Below are 21,806 nucleotides of genomic sequence, written 5' to 3'. Positions count from 1 at the left end.
GTCTGGATCCTCAAACCCTGGAGGTCGCTCCATGTACACCTCCTCCTCTAAATCACAATTGAGGAAAGCCGAAACAACATCAATCTGAAAAACTGGCCACTAGTCTATCTTCTAGTATCACGCTAGAAGGATTTCTTTAGGCCGTAGAGAGCCTTTAGCAACCTACTAACCATGTCTGCGAAGTCTGGATCCTCAAACTCGCTCCACATACACCTCCTCCTCTAAATCACCATTGAGGAAATCCGAAACAACAACCATCTGAAAAACCGACCACCCGAAAAAGGTAGCAAGGGCAAAACAATCCAAATGGTCGCCATCCGGGCGGTCGGAGCAAAGGTCTCCTCATAGTCTACACCGGGTTTTTGAGAAAAGCCTTTGGCAACTAGTCTTGCCTTGTGCTTGTCCAAAGAACCATAAGATTTGTACTTGGTCTTGTAGACCCATTTGATGCCAATCACTTTTCGCTTGGCAGGCCGCAGAACCAACACCCGAGTGTTGTTCTTCTTGATGGAATCAAGTTCTTTCTGCATAGCCAACTTCCACTTTGGTTGTGAAAGTGCTTCCTCAACTGTAAGAAGATCTTTGTCCTTGATCACTGTAGACATCAAAGCATGGTTCACATGTAACAAAGTCCCATCCACCTCAACAATCCGAAGTCCCTGAGAGCGTTGTGTAGTACCGGCTTCACGCCAATCAGGTGGAAAATCTAAATTTACTGAATCTCGCAAAGTCTCCAATAGCCACTTCAGGAACTTGTCTTACTTGCTCCCCGTGGGAGGAGCTATTGGTATATCTGGTTCTACCTCAGCACTATGATGAGAACCACAATCATCAGCATCATCAAGAATAGGTGCAATCTCCTCCAAAGCCTGAGGGACAAGGGTAGGAGAAGAGGAATCGCTTGAGCTCTGATACCACTGTAACAAACTCGGGCACCCCAAGTCGAAAATCTGGCACGACACATGAGAGAATCACTTAAAAACACTTCACAACTTAATCACAATTCACTTGAGTCGACATGGCCCGCTGTAGTTCCGTGACCAGAGATATTGGCCCCAGGGTCTGGCGCCCCTTTAGGTATTTATTTTATGTTAATGCTTGAGCAAAGTTACGAGGCCTGAGGGTCCTCTCTGCTTTGTTGCTCATTAGCAAAACTGAGCAAGAGAGTGGCTCTGGGTTTATATCTAAAGGCCCCTTGGGCTCTCAAAAGCAATACATGAAAATCTCCAAACTCAAAAGCTTTAGGTCCTAAAAACTGCAAGCAAAAAACGCGAAAAATCCATACCTTGTGCCACGTCAGCACCTGCCAACGCATTTCGCAAAAATCTGCACGTCTTACCATGTCAGCATGTCAGTGCATTTTCCGGGTCCGTACAGTTGTCCACGTCATCGGGCAAAGCTGCCATGTCATCAGTTTGTGACACTAGGCTCGGTTCAAAGTCATTTAGGCCCCCTGGCAAGACTTTATAAGTTGGTGGGTACTAGGAAATTAAACCAAAGGGAGTCAAATGGACACAAGGCAGTAGGGGAGTAGCATGCAGGCCAACACACCTTCCAAAAGCCTCATCCAAGAGAGGGCACCCAAATTTGAGAAGGGGCTTCATTTTCACTGTGTGCGCTACACTGTGTGAGTAGTGGGTGCAAGTGATCATAGCTTTAATGGAAAGCTTGCCTTCTCCCTTGTCTCATGTAGCGCGATTATCTGTTGTCGTGCATTTCTCTTCCCTTTGCACATATGGTAATGACCCACTAGTTGGGCTTCCCAGATGACCATGTACAGTTCTGGGGGTTTTATGCGCATTTGTCAAGGCAAGAGCCTTCTGTACAGGAACCGGGTTAGCTAATTGCTAATCCCCTACATGTACGTTGTAACAAACTTGAACACCCCCAAGTCACGATTCTGCCACGACACAACAGAGATTCACTTCAAATTAACTCACAAAACAACAAAGTCGGCACGGCCCGGCGTAGTTCCGTGCCAAGAGATATTGGCCCCAAAGATTGGCGCCCCTGTCGGTATTTATTTTTATATTAATCTTTGTGCAAAGTACAATCAGTAAGGTGATGTACTAGGCTGAATTAGACCCTTCTCTAGAAGCTCTTTCACTTGGTTCATAATTTTCTCATTTTGGGCTCTGCTAACTTGGTAAGGTGGCCGGTTCGGTGGCGTGCTGCTACAAATCAGATCAATGGTGTGATATTCAAGTCGCTAAGGAGGTAACTCTCCCAATAAGCCTTCAGAGAAGCAATCAGCTTGAGCTTGCAGAAAATTTGTCGTTCCTTCTCAACATTGGACAACTTTGATGTTTTATTCTCATTTAACTCATGCAAGTAGATCGAGTAAACAAACAGATTGGATTTCATTAATTTCAAAATGGCGGAAGCCGATACAAGTGGGAAAAACTCGCCCTTTAATTTTACATCAAGCACTATATCTCTACCCTTCTCATTCTTCAATGTCGCTTTTCTCACCCTGTAGTCAACCACAACGCCATTCTTGTGGATCCGGGGATTCCCAAAAGGACGTCACATCCTTCCAAAGGCATGATGTAAAAGTCCCTGTGCCCTAGATACCCCCAACAATGCAACCAAAGTTTGCCTATGACAGATATAATGGCAACATCCCGTCTTGGTGCTGCTAAAATTGCGTCGCCCGTTAGTCCCATTTCTTTTGGCGTAATTCCCATTTCTTTGGCGTAATTCCAAGTCGAGTCGCCAATTCAATTAGGATGAAGTTGGCCTTGGCTCCTCCGTCGATGAAGATGAGGGCTTCTTGATCTCGTACTTTGCCCCACGCTCTGCAAAGCTCCATACTTTCATTAAATTGTGACGTGTCAATCCCCACAAAATCCGCTACCAATCCTGCTTTTGTCTTGTCTTTCTTTGCTCGTTCCTACGCTGCTTTGGAACTCTCGCTTGTCCTCTACCTGGTCATTAGATGCTTTGTTGGGGCACTTGGCAAGCATATACCTTGTTCCCCACATCCGTAACACTGAGTCGAAATATCTGTGAAAAACAATTTAGCCAAATGCTCTGCAGAGTGAGGCCCTGAGGTCCTTTTAAACTTACAAGGGATGCCTAAAAGAAGAGCCCCAAAAGCACTTCTCCCAAAAACGCTAAACCCCAAGCATTTGCTCCAAAAATCTCACACAAAAGCTGTCAGCATTGCAAAACGCGAAAATCCATACAGTCTGCCACATCATCAACAACAGTGCAAATTACGAAAATCCGTACGGCCTACCACGTCAACATGTCAGCACCATTTACGAAAATCTCTCTCAGAGTTCAAGCTTCTCTCTTTTAAGGTTTTGGCTCCTCGGCCAATGCTCCATAAGTTCTTTAAGTTGGTCAGTTTAGTTTCTCTTGTCCACTCGACCATTTCTCTTCCATTTGGTCATGCCACGTCATCACTTTGTGACAGAGAGAGTGCCAAAAGAAGAGCTTACAATTGGCTAAAGTAGCCCTTAAAATAGACGTGTGTGTGTGTAGGAGTTTACACATAAACCCAAGTGCCGAGTGTTTGCACTTTCTCCTTTTGTCTAAGCCTCTAATGAACTGTTTTGGACAAGTGGCTGGTTCCTCATCTGTATGTGTGGTTGCCTCGGCTGAAAATGGCAGCTCTTGTGTGTCATGCACCTGTCATGCTTCAACTGCCCTTCACTAGGGTTGCTTGATACATACCATGCTTGACTGCCCTTTATTGGGGTCGGTTGGTACTTGCCATGCTTGAACTTCAACCTCCCATGGAAGGACTCTAGTTGCTTCGCGTGAATTGCCACCTGCCATGCATGGACTCTAGTTGACTTGCATGGACTCCAATTAACTTGCATAGACGGCTACATGCAATGCATGGACTCCAATTGACTTGCATGGACTGCTACCTACCATGCATGGCCCTTCCAAGTGCCCACCTGCCTTGCCTTGCCTCCCTCTCTCTCTCTCTCTCTCTCTCTCTCTCTCTCTCTCTCTCTCTCTCTCTCTCTCTCTCTCTCTCTCTCTCTCTCTCTCTCTCTCTCTCTCTCTCTCTCTTTCTTTTTTGGGAAAAGTCAGGGCTGTATATTACTGAGTACAATATAATCCCCAGCGGATGCCAAAATAGCCTATCACGTGGGGTGTACAAGCTGAATGTATGGGTGAGAGCCACTATAGTGACAACTCGCCTAGAACAATCTCATGGTGGTCTGTGTGATGAGTGGAGGAGAAACCACCGAGGGGGGGCATAATTCCATGTAATCTGGCTACCTGTAAGTGTGAAGAAGAGTGGGGATCGGGCCCAACGCCGAAGGAAGGCAAAGCGACGAGCCTCGGCTGCTCGAGATGTACCTGAGGAAGAATCCCACTGCCAAATCAGGGTGTGAATGATGTCCAGCCAAATGGTAGTGAGGGTATCCTGAAGGAGCTATGGAGCCGCACTGAGAATGTGAAGACAACGAGCTCGCCAAACATTCCATAGTGTAATGCTAGTGATGACTGAAAAAACTTCATCACGTGTCTGAGGATCCCCCTGCCAAGCAATCTGTGGTAACATAGCCAAAGTCCCTCGCCGATAACCAGTCGAGGTAAGTATAAGAGTTGGATCTGTGTCTGAGCCCTCGTAGAAAAGATGCGGTCCTGGCATCGGCATCAACCATGAGACAGATCCACAAGTGAGAAATCCATGTTGAACACCCGCTCTGCTGAGTAAAAAGCAAACTGCTAGCCACACTACATGAGAAGTTGAGCATGACCAAAGACAGTGTGCAGGTGACTCAAGTAGTCGCAAAGGACAGCGAGTACATAACGGATCATGACCCATAGTAGCTAGCCAAGTCCCAACTGGAAGTCCTGCGTGTGCAATCATCCACATGAAAAAAGAAATACGACGAGCCGCATGTAAATCCCATATGGCTGACCAAAACTGTTGTAGATAGACATGGGAGAGACCTGAATGTAACCAGAAACGCATACGAGTGGGCTGCTCTGGGTGTTGTCTCATCAATGCTAATCTTCCAATTCTGACAGTGTACTCCAAGAATGATACAAGTGCACCGGTGGGGTTAGAGTGAGGCCAATGCCACTCTCCTGGGTCCCAATAAAGCTGAGATAGGGCACGACCCTCCCACACCCAAGCCTCCAAAGAGCGGCATCAGCGGAAGCGAAACGGGGTCAACACAACGACGCTTCCCGCTGCCAACTAACTCTCGTATGGCCTCCCATCGAGCGCCGGGTAGACAAGGTGGAGGAGAGGTGGTTATCATATGTCAATCTAGGATTAATCCCCTGAGAGTAGTCAGTATCAACTGTGAACAGCATGGTGTCTAAACGAACTAATAAGAGAGTGCTCTGAGCAAAGAGGCCTTCCCAGCCACAATGTGGAGGCATCTGAATCGTGCCTCACATGACTGCATCCCACTGTGAAGGAACGGCGGAGTCAATCTCAAGCAGTCTGTCTGTCACCCCACGACCAATGTCATAATGTTCTGCCACAAAATATCCATCCAGCATACGTTGTGAGCGGGATGAAAACACACACAACGCCTCTATAACGACCCGACACACACTCTTGGGAAGATACACACACACTATGGGGCACCACTCGGCTTACACAACACACCTGGCCGAGACAGGGAACACACCTCTGGAGTGAGAGGAGAGAGACTATCCACTTGCCCACTCCACACAGACACACACACACACACACAAAAACTCAGCTCAAAAAAGGAGAACTTCTGATGTTTAGATACAAGTGAGCTTGGGCCAACACCAATGGGGCAAACAGCTCACACAATATGGATAAAAAATACCAGATACAATCACAAATTGGAGAAGAAACTTCGCTCATAGGAAAACTTACACAGAAAAACAGCAGGAAAAGAGTGAGGAATTTGGCAAAATGGACAGCGCCATCGCGTCCGGAACGGCCCAAAAACCCCAGTCTACAATGTCAAAGTGCTCAAATCCGACCTCGGATGAGCAGTTTACGGCCAAAAAAGGCTCCAAAATGGGCAAAAACACACCTGCGGCTGTTCCTCCTCTCTTCTCCACGTTTTTCTAGTCTTCTCTCTGTTTTTTCAGTTCCCACACTTAGCTTTATTAGTTGGGCACCCTTGGCCTTTTAGATGACCTCAAACGCCCCGAACAGGCCAAAAACTGACCTCGCAGTGCATAGTTGTCACACCTTTTTGCATCATTCGCACACCTGGCACTCAGCTTTTTTCCAATAATGCATCTCGCCACCACGTGAAGTGGCCCCAAAAAGTGGTCCTAATGATGACCTTTCTGCATAACTCTCACCAGAAAACACCCACGTTGTGTCCGTCCTCATCCGCGTGCAAATATTGACCTCGTTCGCCCTCCTGACGCCACTAGATGCCATCTGACGCACCTGCTGACCTCACGTCGTCGGCCCGCGGATAGCTTCCTCGAGAAGTTTTACGCGCTACCAACTTCACTTTATTGTAGAAAAAACACATTAGTACTGATAATAGTGAAAATCGCTGCACTATGTACACCCTGTCCTACCTGTACACATGTGGGCCCCACGTAACCACCTGGCTCTGGAAAATGGGCAATCCTTTATTTGATGCACCATGCATGTATATGTACATATGCGCAATTCCTTGCTCCAAAAAACTCCTGACATAATTTGCCCATCCCCTAGCCTACTAGATCATTCATGATCAGCAGCAGCAAAGAGAGATATGAGACTCGCCGCATCACAGGTCTCCTCATCCCTCACAGACATCACTCGCTCTTCAGAAAACTCATCTTGCTCCACCATCATCAACCTAGCATGATACAACTTAAGACGCAATCCATTTACCCTTGACGTATGTAAAATCCCATCTAGGTTAGCCAACTGATATGTACCATTCGGGAAACACTCCACTACCTTGAAAGGGCCTTCCCACTTAATTTGAAACTTCTTTGGAAGGTGTTGTCCTTTGCTGTTGTAGCGCAAAACCAAGTCATGCTTCTTGATACCCTTACTTTTGACCTTTTCATTTATCTTTGCCAAAGCCTTATCCTGCATCTGCCCATAATGCTCCAATGCGCTCATCCTATCCAACTGGACCTCTTGTAACTGCAAAGACCTCTCTTTGAATGCATCACTAGGCGGCCCAAGCAACTTCTCCAACATTTTGATCGCAGGCAACTCTACTTCCACAGGCAATAGTGCTTCTTTTCCATACACCAAATGAAATGGAGTAAACCCTGTACCTGTCTTCACCGAAGTACGGTAATCCCATAATGCACTAGGCAATTCCAAATCCCAATTCTTTCCTTGGTGCTCTGTCACTTTCGAAAGAATCTGTACCAACTCACCATTGAATCTTTCATTTAAGCCATTACACTGTGGGTAATAAGGAGTGGTATGCTGGTGTCTAATCTTCATCTTTGTGCATAAGAAGTCTAGCAGTTTAGCTCTAAATCCTGGCCCCTTATCTGAAAGTAGCTCTAATGGCACCCCAAACTTGCAACATATTTCATCATACACAAATTTTGCCACATCCTTTGCAGTGATCTGTTTTACTGCTATAGCCTCTGCCCATCTAAAAGATAGTCCACTGCCGTCAAAATATAGCTTTTTTTGCCCTGCTTGTGATAGGTAACGGGCCTATTGCATCAATCCCCCACTTTTCAAACACATCAAACGCCATAATGGTTTTTTCGTAGCTCTGGCTTCAACACTCTCTCCCAAATGCTTGACACCTATTGCAAGACCTACACCAATGGTGAACATCCTTGTGCAAACTAGGCCATACATATCCCTCTTGCAAAATCTTATGCAAGGTGATCTTTAGAGCAAAATGGCCACCACATGCGCCTTCATGATTCTCTTCCAACACTCTGTAAAGCTCCTCCCGCCAAGGTACACGCCTCAACACGAGATCAGCTCCTTTCATGTATAAGACATCGCCAATCAATGTGTACCTGTATGCTCTACGCACAAAGCCATACTTCTTAGACTTCTGAATCTCCTTTGGAATGATTCCTGTTAGCAAAAACTTCTCTTCTTGAGCCAAACTTTCCCGACCATGATAAAGAGGTAAATTGGTCCTTAACACGAATAGCTCCCCAATCATGCCTTGAGCTGCTTCATGTGCCTCTCCATTTAGAGCACGTTCAATGTGTTTGATGCTCCATGCTTCAAACTTTTTTAACAGGCCTTTAATTCTAAAGCACATTTCCTTCAATGAGGTGTTCTTGCTCTTCCACACACCCAGCACTTGCTTCACCACTAACAAGGCATCACCTTTTATGCTCAACCTTCGAACCCCATGCTTCAAACAAATGTGTAATCCGGCTTCCAATGTAGCATATTCAGCCTCATTGTTACTATGCGCATCCAATTTGAACCTCTCTTGCATACTAGCTTCCCCTCTGGATCACAAAGTGCTATACCCCCTGAAGCTGCATCGTGGCTCTTTCTGTATGAACCATCAAAGAACAACACATGTGCATTGTTGATCTGTGGCACTTCTTCAACTACCTTTCTCACCACCTCTTCCTTAACAATAAGGGGATTCTCCTTGTAGGTCAAACAAATCAGCTAGGGTAGCCCTTGTACTATCTTCCACTAGAAAAGAGAACTCAAACTCTTGCAGCTCAATTACCCATTTCTTCACCACATTTGACATGTTAATACCATTAATTAACTGTGGCAAAAAGGCATAACTCGTCAAGAAAACAAAAGGCCGTGGTAGCAAGTAATGACGAAATCGTCGACAAGCAAATATTACACTGGCCATCACTAGCTCTACTTCCGATAACTTTCTCTCCGCTACCAACTTCACTCGGCTTGCACAATACACTGGCCTCATATAATGGCTGCCCTTCCCCTTTTGCAATAGCATGGCTCCAATGGCATCATCCCCTACTGATGGATTTACATAAAAAACTTTCTCCCAATCAGGAGCCTGCATGGCTGACAAACCCCCTAACACCTCTTTTACCTCTTGAAACACTTCTTCACACTTGTCATCCCATTGCAATGGATCATGCCTTGCCACTTGCTGTAATGGATAAAGAAGCTGCGAAGACAATGGAATAAACCGTGCCATGTACTTCACTTTGTGTATAAAGGTTGCCAATTGCTTCGTACTCATAGGTGATGGAAGAAGAATAATAGATTTCACCTTATCTGGATCAGCCTCAATGCCATTTTCTGACACTATATGGCCCAATAACTTCACCCTTGGCTGTGCTAGATGACATTTCTTTGGATTTAGTTGTCCTCCACATTCATCATATCGAGCCAATACCATCTGCAACTTCTCATGGTGTTCAGCCCTACTGCTATAAACACAGAAGTCATCCATAAAAGCTTTAACACAACTACCAATGAATGGTTCCAACACCCAATTTGCTCTCTCTTGATAAAAGGAAGGTCCATTTGACAACCCAAATGGCAATACTGTGTAGCAATAGCAGCCCCATGGCGTAATAAAAGTTGTCTTTGTGCGGTCTTTAAGAGCAATCTTCAATTGAAAATAGCCTGAAAAACCATCACACACTGTACCTCTCATAACCTGCCACTGAATCCAAGATCTGATCGATGAATGGAAGAGGATATGGGTTCTTCTTAGTGGTTGCGTTTAAGGGTTTAAAATCTACACAAATCCTCCACTTCCCATCCTTCTTTCGACTGACTACTACTGGACTCACCCATTCTGTGGTCTCCACAGGGACTATGAACCCTGCCTTCAATAACTTGTCTACCTCTACCCGCAAGGCTTCCATTTGCTCTTGACCCATCCTTCTTAGCCTTTGCCGCACTGGCTTAGCACCTTCTTTCAGCTCTATATGCATCTCTTCGCCCTTGAACCCTCTGATCTCTTCATATGAAGTAATGAACAAATCAGGAAAACTAGCCAGCATATGCAAAAATATATCCTTCTCCATAGCTGAGAGGTCTCCACTAATCATTTGCGTCATTAATTCCTGCTTTTTTGACAACTCAACCTTGGTTTGCATCAGCCCTTCAATCACTTCATAAGGCCCTTCACTTTCATCTTCAACTTCATTCACAAATGCGACTAAACCACACTCCTGGATTTCTTTATCCATCAAAAGAAATGCAACATCAGCATCCTCATCACTGTTGGTAGTGCTATCACTGTCCTCATCTGTCACCGTGGAAGAGTCTTCATCACTAGACTCATCCTCATCTTCATAAAGCTCCTCTAATCGTTTCCTTGTGTCCATATTATAAAGCTTCTTGGTACCTGTCTTTCCATAGAGGCTAATCGTACCATGTCGCCAATCTTGAACAGCTCCCACTGCACGTAACCATGGTCTTCCCAGTATAATAGGATATGCTCCCAACCCTGCTGGCATCACATGAAAATCAACCACTGCCTTTGCATCATATGCCTCCACTTCTAAGCTCTTTACAACACCCAAGCATTTTACTTTTTGATGGTTTGCCAATCTGATCCGAAAACCTGACACCCCAGCCACTGTGAGACCCATCTTCTCAACGCATGAGTGTGTTATGACGCATATTTGGGCTCCGCCATCCACATAACCTTGTCCCAAATTTTTCCTTTTATGCCACACATCTACTATTGGACAAATGTCTGGTAGCTCGTCCATTGCCAACACCTTCACTGAACCTCTCTCTGGCTCTTTCTCCATTGGTTTAACCATCCTCTTCCACTGTCGCTTTAGCTTAGGCACCATCTCTATAAGCTGCCCAAAAGTAACATCTGCCTTCCTGCTCGTCAGATCCTCCTTTAAGTCATAGCTTAATTGCCCATCCCCTAGTGGAAAATCTGAAACATGAAACTTTCGACGAGCTCTCCTTTTCTCTTGGCCTTGACATCCTCGCCTTCATGGCTCTTTCCTTTCTTCTTACTAGGACCTGGGGCACTTCTTCCTTCCTTATCCTCTGTGGTCCTCTCCCAATAGGCATCACTAATGTATCCTCTAGCTTTGATGCCTCTCCAAGGGGACTACACTTAGCACTTTTGTCTTTCCCTTTTCCTCCTGGGTAAGTCCACTGGTTCCTTCGTCTCCCTTAATTTCGATGCCATAATCGTGCGACCTAATTAGCACCTGTCTTGGCAATGGATACATGTCTCCCCCCATCCTTGGTGGCTTATCACATTGCGGGCTGATGTGACCCAACTCTCCACAATTATAACATGTGGGCGTCTGCCTCCAAAACCTACTATTACTTTGTCCAGCACCATTCCTAGGTCTTTCTTCACCTCCTGGATGATTTGCAAACGCCCTCGACCTCAATTATTTCCCACTTGACCTAGCATGTTTAGGCTGAGATTCTTCATCAAATCAACCACTTGCCTCATGTCTTGCCTTAGGCCATCATCTTGCACTGCTGTAGTGACCACAGCTGGCATAACCTGAGTAGTAACAGGAACCACTGGTTCATGATGAACCCCTGACATACGACCTTGTAAAGAGTCCATAGGCTGAAATTCAGACCTCATGGGCAAAGACTCCACCCCTAACTGGCTCATTTTTCTCAGCTTCCACTCTTTGTTCCTTGCTACCTCTAGTGCATCTTCATATGTCCTAGGCTTCTTTAGCTCTACTCTCCAACGTATATTCTCCCAAAGACCAGCCAAGAACCTGTCCTTCTTCATCATGTCAGGCGGGGTACCTGTGGTGCTAAAGCCTTGCACATTCGCTCCCATGCCAATGAAAACTTTCGTATGTACACATCTACTGGCTCACCTTCCTTTTGTACCAAAGCCTGTACTTCTTGCCACACTTTGTCAGGATCTTCTATCTTCACAAACTCCACTTCCAATCCATGCCTTAGATTGTCCCAACTCAATCTTATAGGTGGATCAGCCATACGCAACTCCTCTTCAAATGCTTTGGACCAAGCTCGTGCATCACTCTTCAAACAAATTTGGAGAAGGCGTAACATTTGCGTAGGGTCATGAATCTGGTTGCTAATGCAGGCAACCTCCATCTTTTCCAGAAAGTCCTCCACATCTTCATCACTTCTTCCATGAAACTCCGGATAAGAGAAAGCCATGGTTAGAGAACCCTTCAAACACACGTGCAAGAACCCAAAACTTTTCACTACCCAATCCCCAGAAACTTCAATGGAGCTCAGCTTTAGAGGAGAACAAACACATGCACATCAAATGAGTTTTCATAGTTGATCATCGGAATGACAACAGGCAAAGGACATTCCAGGATCTCTCTCAATCTTCTTGGCCCAAACATAAAGACTATGCGCTGCTGGAAAAAGATCTTCCTGGACACATGAACATTAATCTGAATTCTTTGAGTTAAATGAAAAGGAGTGAACTGAGGGCCATTTTGATCATCCATTAAAGCCAACCATGAAGCTCCCAAGAAGGCACACCTGACTCAACCTCTGATTTTGCCAAAATTTCAGCAACATAACAGCATAAATGGCTCAAAATACCAAAAAACCAGCCATCATAACTTGGGAAAATTTCGACAGAGTTTCAGAAAATTTCGTATAGTCAAGTCTCAGAAATGACTATCTTCCAGACCAAGTCTCAGAAATGGCTGGGACTGCCAAATACAACCAAGTATGGCTCCACAAATGCATACAATGGCAGTTTCCACAAGTAACGTACAATCCAGCAGACAATGCGCTCAAACAGGCGCCAAGTGATGCATTCCCACAACAACTGCAAGTGACATCACTACTACAATATCACTGTACTCCAGCTACCTGTACCTGTGTGAATCACCTGTACCTGTAACCTATAACCTGTAACCTGTAATCTGCAACCTGTAATCCCGAATCTCGAAGCTTGGAGCTCGAAGCAAAAGGTACTCGAAGAAGATCCTCCGTGGGGGCGCCAAAAGAATGTGAGCGGGATGAAAACACACACAGCGCCTCTATAACGACCCGACACACACTCTTGGGAAGATACACACACACTATGGGGCACCACTCGGCTTACACAACACACCTGGCCGAGACAGGGAACACACCTCTGGAGTGAGAGGAGAGAGACTATCCACTTGCCCACTCCACACAGACACACACACACACACACAAAAACTCAGCTCAAAAAAGGAGAACTTCTGATGTTTAGATACAAGTGAGCTTGGGCCAACACCAATGGGGCAAACAGCTCACACAATATGGATAAAAGATACCAGATACAATCACAAATTGGAGAAGAAACTTCGCTCATAGGAGAAACTTACACAGAAAAACAGCAGGAAAAGAGTGAGGAATTTGGCAAAATGGACAGCGCCATCGCGTCCGGAACGGCCCAAAACCCCAGTCTACAATGTCAAAGTGCTCAAATCCGACCTCGGAAGAGCAGTTTACGGCCAAAACAGGCTCCAAAATGGGCAAAAACACACCTGCGGCTGTTCCTCCTCTCTTCTCCACGTTTTTTCTAGTCTTCTCTCTGTTTTTTTTCAGTTCCCACACTTAGCTTATTAGTTGGGCACCCTTGGCCTTTTAGATGACCTCAAACGGACCCCGAACAGGCCAAAAACTGACCTCGCAGTGCATAGTTGTCACCTTTTTGCATCATTCGCACACCTGGCACTCAGCTTTTTTCCAATAATGCATCTCGCCACCACGTGAAGTGGCCCCAAAAAGTGGTCCTAATGATGACCTTTCTGCATAACTCTCACCAGAAAACACCCACGTTGTGTCCGTCCTCATCCGCGTGCAAATATTGACCTCGTTCGCCCTCCTGACGCCACTAGATGCCATCTGACGCACCTGTTGACCTCACGTCGTCGGCCCGCGGATAGCTTCCTCGAGAAGTTTTACGCGCTACCAACTTCACTTTATTGTAGAAAAAACACATTAGTACTGATAATAGTGAAAATCGCTGCACTATGTACACCCTGTCCTACCTGTACACATGTGGGCCCCACGTAACCACCTGGCTCTGGAAAATGGGCAATCCTTTATTTGATGACCAATGCATGTATATGTACATATGCACAATTCCTTGCTCCAAAAAACTCCTGACAACATCTCATGAAACAACCGCGTAGAGGCAGCAGGGCTAGTGTCCCAAGCAGCCCAATCAATGTGAGTCCTCTCTCCAAGCTGACGAGGTGGATTAACCGAAGAATCAAGAACTGCATCATTCCAAATGAGAGGCTGGCGCTCAATCTCCTCACGACATGAGGGAGGTAAGCGTATGATAGCCCGTCGCATGGAAACCCAAATCTGAAGGAGCGATCGGATGAAGGGTGAGAGAGTGCTGGTGAACAAGGGAGCATCCATAAAGAGAAAACGATACCCTATATGCCAAGTATGACCATCTCTAGTGCCGAGGCGTGGAGTCGCGGTGCAAAGAGCGGCCTGAAGAAGCATCTTCCAAGGTTCTTGGCCGGGAAAAAGACCCCGAACAATAAGCTTGGTAAGAAGGGCGCGGCTCTGTAATTCTGGATCAATAATGCCAAGGCCTCCCTCTGACCTAAGACGAATAATCGTGGACCAGCGAACTCAAGCACGAGTATCAGTAGTCCCATCTGTACCACTCCATAAAAAGTTCCGCACTAGTCGGCGGAGCTGAGCTATCACACCTGAATGTAGCATCCAACAAGAGGCCGTATACCATACTGTAGCTAGATTGATCTGGTTGGCGACCAATGCACGGCCAGCCAACGACAGATGACGTGAAGACCAATGACATAGCTTCCTGCGAATAGACTGCAGTACAGGTGCAAACTGCTGCTGTGAGGAAACGTCAAATCCAATCTGAAAGCCCAGATATCTGCATGTCTGACCAGGCTTCAGCCATGTGAAACCATCAGCTACCCCCCAAGTAGGTATGTCATCACTGCCAACCAGTAACCCATAGGATTTATGCCAGTTGATGCGTGCACCACTGGCAATGCAAAAAACCTCGAGGGCCTCCCGCATGGCATCAAGAGCAGCTAGAAAATAGCGCAACATCAGCATAGTGTCATCAGCAAACTCCTGATCGATAAGGTCCGGAGCTGAAGGTACTGGCATGGTCAAGCCACGAAATGCATGACTCTGAGCACGAAGAAAGTCGAACATAGTCTCTCATACAAACAGATACAGATATGCTGCTAAAGGACATCCCTGACGGACAGATCGAGAAAGCTCAAAACTGCGACTGACACGGCCACCAATAGTAATAGCACTGCTTGCAGTCCTGAAGAGAGCGGAAATGCCTAAGATCCATCTCGAAGGGAAACCCATCCTGGCTAATGATCCTTCGAGAAAGTCCCACGCAACACGATCGTATGCTTTCTCGAAGTCAAGGATGAAAAAAGCGAGAGGTTCAGAAGATGATCTGGCCCACTCTACTGCCTCATAAAAAGTGAAGATATTATCCAGTATGCATCGATCCATGACAAAGCCTATCTGAGAAGTATGAATAATATCTGATAAGAACGGTCACAAGCGATGGCTGATCAGTAACGCTAATATCTTATAGACCGAAGGGAGTAGGGTAATAGGTCTCCACTGGCGGAGCTGAGTGGTGTCACCCCCTTTCGGAATAAGAGATATGAGACCTGAACAAAGATCCGGATGCATATATCCTGATGCAAAGATGTCCTGACAACCGCGAAGCAGTGGTATATGCAATACATCCCAATAAGTCAAAAAGAAAGCTCTAGTGAGGCCATCCTCTCCTGGACAGGAGGATGGATCAAGACTCTCGATAGCAACATGGAGCTCTGCAAGTGTGAATGGTGCCAACAAGATCTCTGCCATAGTGTCTGTACAACGATGTCGGGTGTGATGCTAGATCTGTTCACGGGCAAGTAAACCTCAGTAGTGCATACATCAGCAGTGAACAATGTCTCAAAATAATCGGCAGACATATCAAGAATAACATTAGGATGCATATGTAGTGTCCCCTGAGCATCGCACAAAGTCCGAAGGGTGGTGCCAGGAGGGCGCCCTTTATGCGCAGCGAAGAAGTCTTTATTCATTCGATCAGCTTTAGCTATCCAATGAGATACTGAAGCATGATGAGTGAACTCAGACCTAGCCTCCTGTATGCGACGAATCTCCTCTGTGAGCTCTGTCTGTCTAGCAACGAGATAAGCATCCTGGGCCACTCCTCAAGCAAGCGCTGAGTGGAACCAAGAGGAATGTGAAGATCAGACTCGCGTACTCTCAACTGACGATGAATAATAGCAGTCTGATCACGGCAGTAAATACTAGACTGAGTAATGCAATGAGCAAGGAACTCTCCAGGGGGACCACAATAAGAAGCACCTGTGGACCATAAGTCACGAATCTGCTGCTGTAAAACAAACTCTCTCTCTCTCTCTCTCTCTCTCTCTCTCTCTCTCTCTCTCTCTCTCTCTCTCTCTCTCTCTCATATTGTCACGTGACACATCCAACCCTATGTCTCCGTGGACAAGCTACAGCATGATCAGGGTTCAGTCAGTCTAGATTTAGCAGTGATCTGGCACTTTTGTGAGTCTATTCGTAGACCGTGCATGCCCAGTCACTTAGTGTAGATGCATATCCTCTGGTTGCACAGAGCATGATCATAAGCATTCCCATCAGAATCCATCATAATCAGTCAGAGGAATTTTCCAGTGATTTTAGCCTATTTTCCCTATTTTTGACATTTCACTTATTAATTTAAGTGACTTTCCAACAAAAGTACGTGGGGCAATTTGGGTAAGAAAATATATAAGCAAACCCAAGTTAGCACTCAATGACAGAAGAGGCAACATGAGCCAAGCTCAGCAAGCAACTTCTCACAAGAACCTTGGCGATACTTCCCTCCAAGCAAGATCCCAAGCCTTGGCGATTTCTGCAAGCACCAGCCCTAGCGTTTTGCAGATCCAGCATCACCTAGCGTTTTTGCACAGCATCCCCTACACCTTGGCGTTTTCAGCAATCCTCTCATCACCAACAGTACCCCTCACCTAGCGTTTGCAAACACCAGCTTTGCTAGCATTTTTGGTCATCAAATCCCATAGCGTTTTTGGATTTCAGCCTCAGCTTTACAGACTCTGTACATGCAATGATTGCAGCCATAAAGGGCCATCAAGACCAGCCCCTAAAGGTAGCAGATTCAGCTCCAGAAGGACCTCAGTTTTCAGCCATTAAACTGCAGATTTTCAGCATTAAGGAACCACCGAAAACAGCCCCAAAAACAGCATTGTTACTCAGTCGCAGATTTCAGCCCATAGCGTTTTTGGACAGCAGTTAGAAGGTCGCAGATTTCAGCCCTTAGGTCATCGTCATCGTCATCGCCGACATAGCCTAGACTTGCATCAATCTCATGCATACCGTTTGTACCAATTTGTGCAATCATAAGTAGACCACTCTCGCCGATGAGAGTGGGACCTTCGGAGGAGGGTTTTACAACGTCTCTGGTGTCGTATCTCTCTTCTCTCTCTATCTCTCAGTCTCATACACTTGCACGCACAGTGTACATTCACTTTGTTTGTGATCATAGCATTCTCTCATTAAGAACGGAAGGCTCTCCCTTCCATAAGAACATAAGGAACCTTGAGCACAGTTCGGAGCACTCATCTTGAGCAAAGCGCAAACATTCATTCCGCTGCACCTAACACATATTCTATTAATTAAACACCTCAAGGGCACAAAACAAAGCTAGTTCTTGTATTTTAGCCTCTCAAATCTCCTAACATATATAATCTAACATATATACCTAGATGAATCCAGGATAAGCCCAAATTCACCTCCTAATTATGTGCCATAAGTACAAGAGGAAAGCAAGAGGAAAGCAAGAGGAATATTGTGCCATAAGCACAGCAAAAGGAATCTAATCTCTCTTAGGACTATTGATAGGGGTACAAACAAGGGGTATGCCACCAAGCCTTGAAGGAGGTAGGGGAGGTACTATTATTGCTAAGAGCTAGGGCGTCTCTGATTCCTTCAATCATTCTCATCTTCTTTCCTTTACCTCTCTTCTTCTAGCTCTTTCTTCATCTTTTCTAATTTCTAATCCTTCTAAAAGTTCGCGTACCTAAAGACTCTTGTGGAGACTCTTCTCTCTCCCTGCTTTCTCTGTTCATGTGCTCCTCTGCATGTGCATCCACCTGCCATATGACATAGCCTCCCGCAAGCAAAAGCAATGACCAAGAAGCCTGATAAAGAATGTTGCTAATTGGACTATTTTCTTATTTTTTTGAGTAATTTCTTTTTATTGAAATTAGGATAGTTAAATGTGTGCACTTGAACCGAAATGTTAGGAACTGTAGATTTACGGGAATTATTAAAAGCCATAAGGAACGGCCAACTCTGATGCGTCATATGATGGCTGATGGGTTGTACCGTTCATTCGGTAGGAAAGGCCAGGAAACGGATATTCCTGATGCGTCACGTGATGGCATGACGGGAGCATCGGAAAGGGAATATTCCGTTGGTCTGGCAGGAAACCCAAACTGGAAAAAGGAATACGCATAAAGACGCACGCACAAGAATAAAGATGGGTTTTGAGAAGCTTTTTCTAAAAAGCGGAATAATTTTTAAGTGTTTTCCTAGAAAAGCAAATGCTTTCTTGCTAAGAACTGCACCCAAGGACGCTTGGAATGTGATTGCATAGCAACAATTTTCAACTCACTCAGTTTTATTGAGTTTTGTCGAGGTTCATACTTTTTTTTAAAAGTGACCGGCCGCCCACTTAATAAGTGGGCAGCCCACTTAAACTAAGGCAGGAGTTCATAAAAACAAACACTAGCGAATATCCTATTCGGCTGAAAAAAAACAGCCAACGCAAACTCTCTCTCCTCTCTCTAGTTGCCAACGCCAATCTCCACTCTCTCTCCTCTCTCTAATTGTTGGCCGCCAACTCACTCACTCTCTCTCTCTCTCTCTCTCTCTCTCTCTCTCTCTCTCTCTCTCTCTCTCTCTCCCCTGTCCTTGGCTAGGCTAGGACCGGCTATTTCTGCCGGTCCTCAGAGCCTATACCGGAAAAAGCAGATGCTTTCCCGCTGAGAACTGCACCCAAGGACGCTTGGAATGTGATTGCATAGCATCAATTTTCAACTCACTCAGTTTTATTGCGTTTTGTCCAGGTTCATACTTTTTTTTAAAAGTGACCGGCCGACCACTTAATAAGTGGGCAGTCCACTTAAACTGAAGTAGGAGTTCATAAAAACAAACACCAGTGAACACCCTATTCGGCTGAAAAAAAAATAGCCAACGCAAACTCTCTCTCCTCTCTCTAGCTGCCAACGCCAATCTCCACTCTCTCTCCTCTCTCTAATTCTTGGCCGCCAACCCTCTCTCTCTCTCTCTCTCTCTCTCTCTCTCTCTCTCTCTCTCTCTCTCTCTCTCCCCCCCCCCCCCCCCCCCCCAATCCTTGGCCGGGTTCAGGACCGGCTATTCCTGTCGGTCCTCATAGCCTATAAAAGCAACACTTGCCCCACTCTCTAGGAGAGATTTTGCCAACGCTATCCTTAGGAAGGAGACGCAAGTGACCGCGGGGCTACGCAGCACGGAGGTCGTTTTTTCTGTGCAAGGAGCGACAGCTATCAATTGTGAATTCGCCATACAAATCGGTCTCGTGTTTGTGTATTTGCAGGTACTCCATCACAGAGAAGGAGCATGGAGGCCTCTACCTATGCTCAGAGATTCCGGGGACGGAATCGAGAATAGTTTGTAGCGCTACACGCTCTAGGAACAAGCAGAAAAAGAATTGAGAGCTCATCTCTCGCGAAATTCCTGCACGGGAAGGAAATTGACCATCGAGTCGAAAGATCTAGAACGGAGGGGTCACTCCACTTCTTGTGCTTGTAAAAAGATTCTCCCTGATAAAGATTCTCTTTAAGGGGGGGATCCAGCCCATCTTCTGGTCCCAAATACTGTGTCTACCTTCTCCTTCAACTCTTTTTAGTTGAAAGATTATTTATTTTCAGCTTGTTGATTAATCGTGTGCACTCCCGTTTGTGACAAAGAACAACCTCTGCAAAGTCTTACCTCCTATATAGTTGGGAGAGAGATATACTAATGAGAACCCTTATGAGAGAGGGGTGAAGGATAACTCTCATGGTGGAGGTCTCACGAGTCGCCTCCATCGAACAAGGCCTTACCCGCACCTAAAAGCACTCCAAGACTCCTCCCGATCTCTAAAAGATGTTGCCAAAACTCTAGGAGGAGACAAACCTCACTGTAACTACAAGACCCTTGCCGAAGCCAAATAAATCCACATCCTATCTATAAAGATAGCAAAAAACTCTACTCCAATTCAAAGGATTGTATGATAGGATCTCATCTGTCCAGTCCAATGTCTCTAGCTAAGCTTTGAGAGATTGACAACTTCTTCCCATTAGGGAGATGTCCCCAATCCTAATATGAGGCATACTGATGCAAGAAGCCTTAAGGTAATCTTTAAGCTAGCCCATCGCCAGCCTATAACCATCCACCTTACAGAGCAAACAACTAGGCTCCAATGAAGTCATTAAATCATGAATCGTGTGAGGGTGGTCGCAAGAGGATCCGATACCAAGAGCAAGGTAGGACTGTAGTCGTACCGAGAAAGGAAGAAACTTATAGAAGGTAAGGCTCGGTCACCCAAGGCAGAGGAAGCCTAAGTTGCACGGATGTGAACAAGTGGTAGCATTTATCCATTGTACTCAAAGGAAATGCTTATCCCACACCCATCAAGAAAATGAGCCACCTCCATCCCCACCCCCTCCCTCAAAAACAGCTCCTTTTCTCTGTTATTTCACCGGTTCGTTGGGTGTTGGCAGTTTTATAAGGACCTCCACCGCCATCTCTTGGGAAGAGGGGGAGTGAATGAGTGGATATGCTATTCATAGACCCACCAAGAAATGGGCGACCTCCACCCTCACTCCCCTCCTTCAAAAGCAGCTCCCTTTTCACTGTTATCCCACTGACTCGCTGAGTGCTACAGTTTTGTAAAGACCTTTGCCAGGCGTGGATGCACTAGAAAGCGAGTGTGCCGGAATCTCTTGGGAAAAGGGGAAGTGGACACACTAGAAAGCAAAGTACCATGCTGGCACCCTCGCCTGAACCCAGTTAAGATGGTGATACCTCCAACAAGGCTTTTGGTCCCACATACTTTACCATGTTTCTGAAGTCTATAACCATTTTATGGCCTCTCTTGCATCCAACATGTTATTGGTATAGCTTGTGCTTTGATGAATATGTGGCTTATCGATGCCCGCAAGTTGTTTGCTTCATTCCATTTGGCCCACCTTGTCCTTGTTGTCAAGGTTGTTTGCGCACATCTCTCTCTCTCTCTCTCTCTCTCTCTCTCTCTCTCTCTCTCTCTCATATTATATATTGAAAAATGAACCCAAAAAGAGCAGTGCTTTTGTGCACTCACAAAATCTACTTTGCATGTGCGCTGATTTGTATTTCAGCATATAACCGCAGCATAGCAACATGTCACCCCTGCCTCCCACTACGAAGTTCATACTCATGATATGAAGAATGCAACGACCTACCAACAGCGCCTAGCCGATGCTCGTTTATCCACTTGAGGATGAAACCTCTGCTTTCCTTTGCGGGGCCGTCATCTGCCATGGCTCTCTTCAGGAGCAAATGGAAGAAAGGGGGAGCATGCGAGAGGCCTAGAAGCACTTCCTCCTACACGTGTTCACAGCACTTTAAAATTTACAAGGCTCAGGACAGAACAGCCTTTAAAATTTACCAGGCTGCCCAGCTAAGAGAGCTCCCCCTTAAGCCCCTTAAAGGCACAATAGGAGGGCCCTTCATATGCACTATGGGTGTTGGCAATCTTGTCAAAATTTACAACTTGGGCTCGACCACCCCCCACATTTTAGAATTGGCATTTGCACCAGCTACTCCAGTTACATGGTGATTGGCATAAGAAATGATAGACCTCGTTGTCTTTATTTCCCTCTTCAGGTGCGTGCAATGTTGTCAAATT

General features: G+C 45.8%; 1 protein-coding gene across 1 annotated transcript in view; it reads right to left on the bottom strand.

Moving 5' to 3' along the window:
* LOC147449423 (uncharacterized) overlaps positions 1–21,540 on the bottom strand; it is a 46,667-nt gene extending 25,127 nt beyond the window's left edge. Inside the window, exon 1 of the mRNA XM_086521871.1 lies at positions 21,361–21,540. Coding sequence (XP_086377997.1) covers positions 21,361–21,439 — 79 coding nt within the window. The 5' untranslated portion in view covers positions 21,440–21,540. The remainder of the gene's footprint in view (positions 1–21,360) is intronic.
* Positions 21,541–21,806: the final 266 nt, after the last annotated feature.

This window comes from Adiantum capillus-veneris, chromosome 10, assembly GCF_014529385.1.
Source record: "Adiantum capillus-veneris isolate H3 chromosome 10, ASM1452938v2, whole genome shotgun sequence".
NCBI lineage: Eukaryota > Viridiplantae > Streptophyta > Polypodiopsida > Polypodiales > Pteridaceae > Adiantum > Adiantum capillus-veneris.
This window is presented reverse-complemented; position numbering and strand designations above follow the sequence as displayed.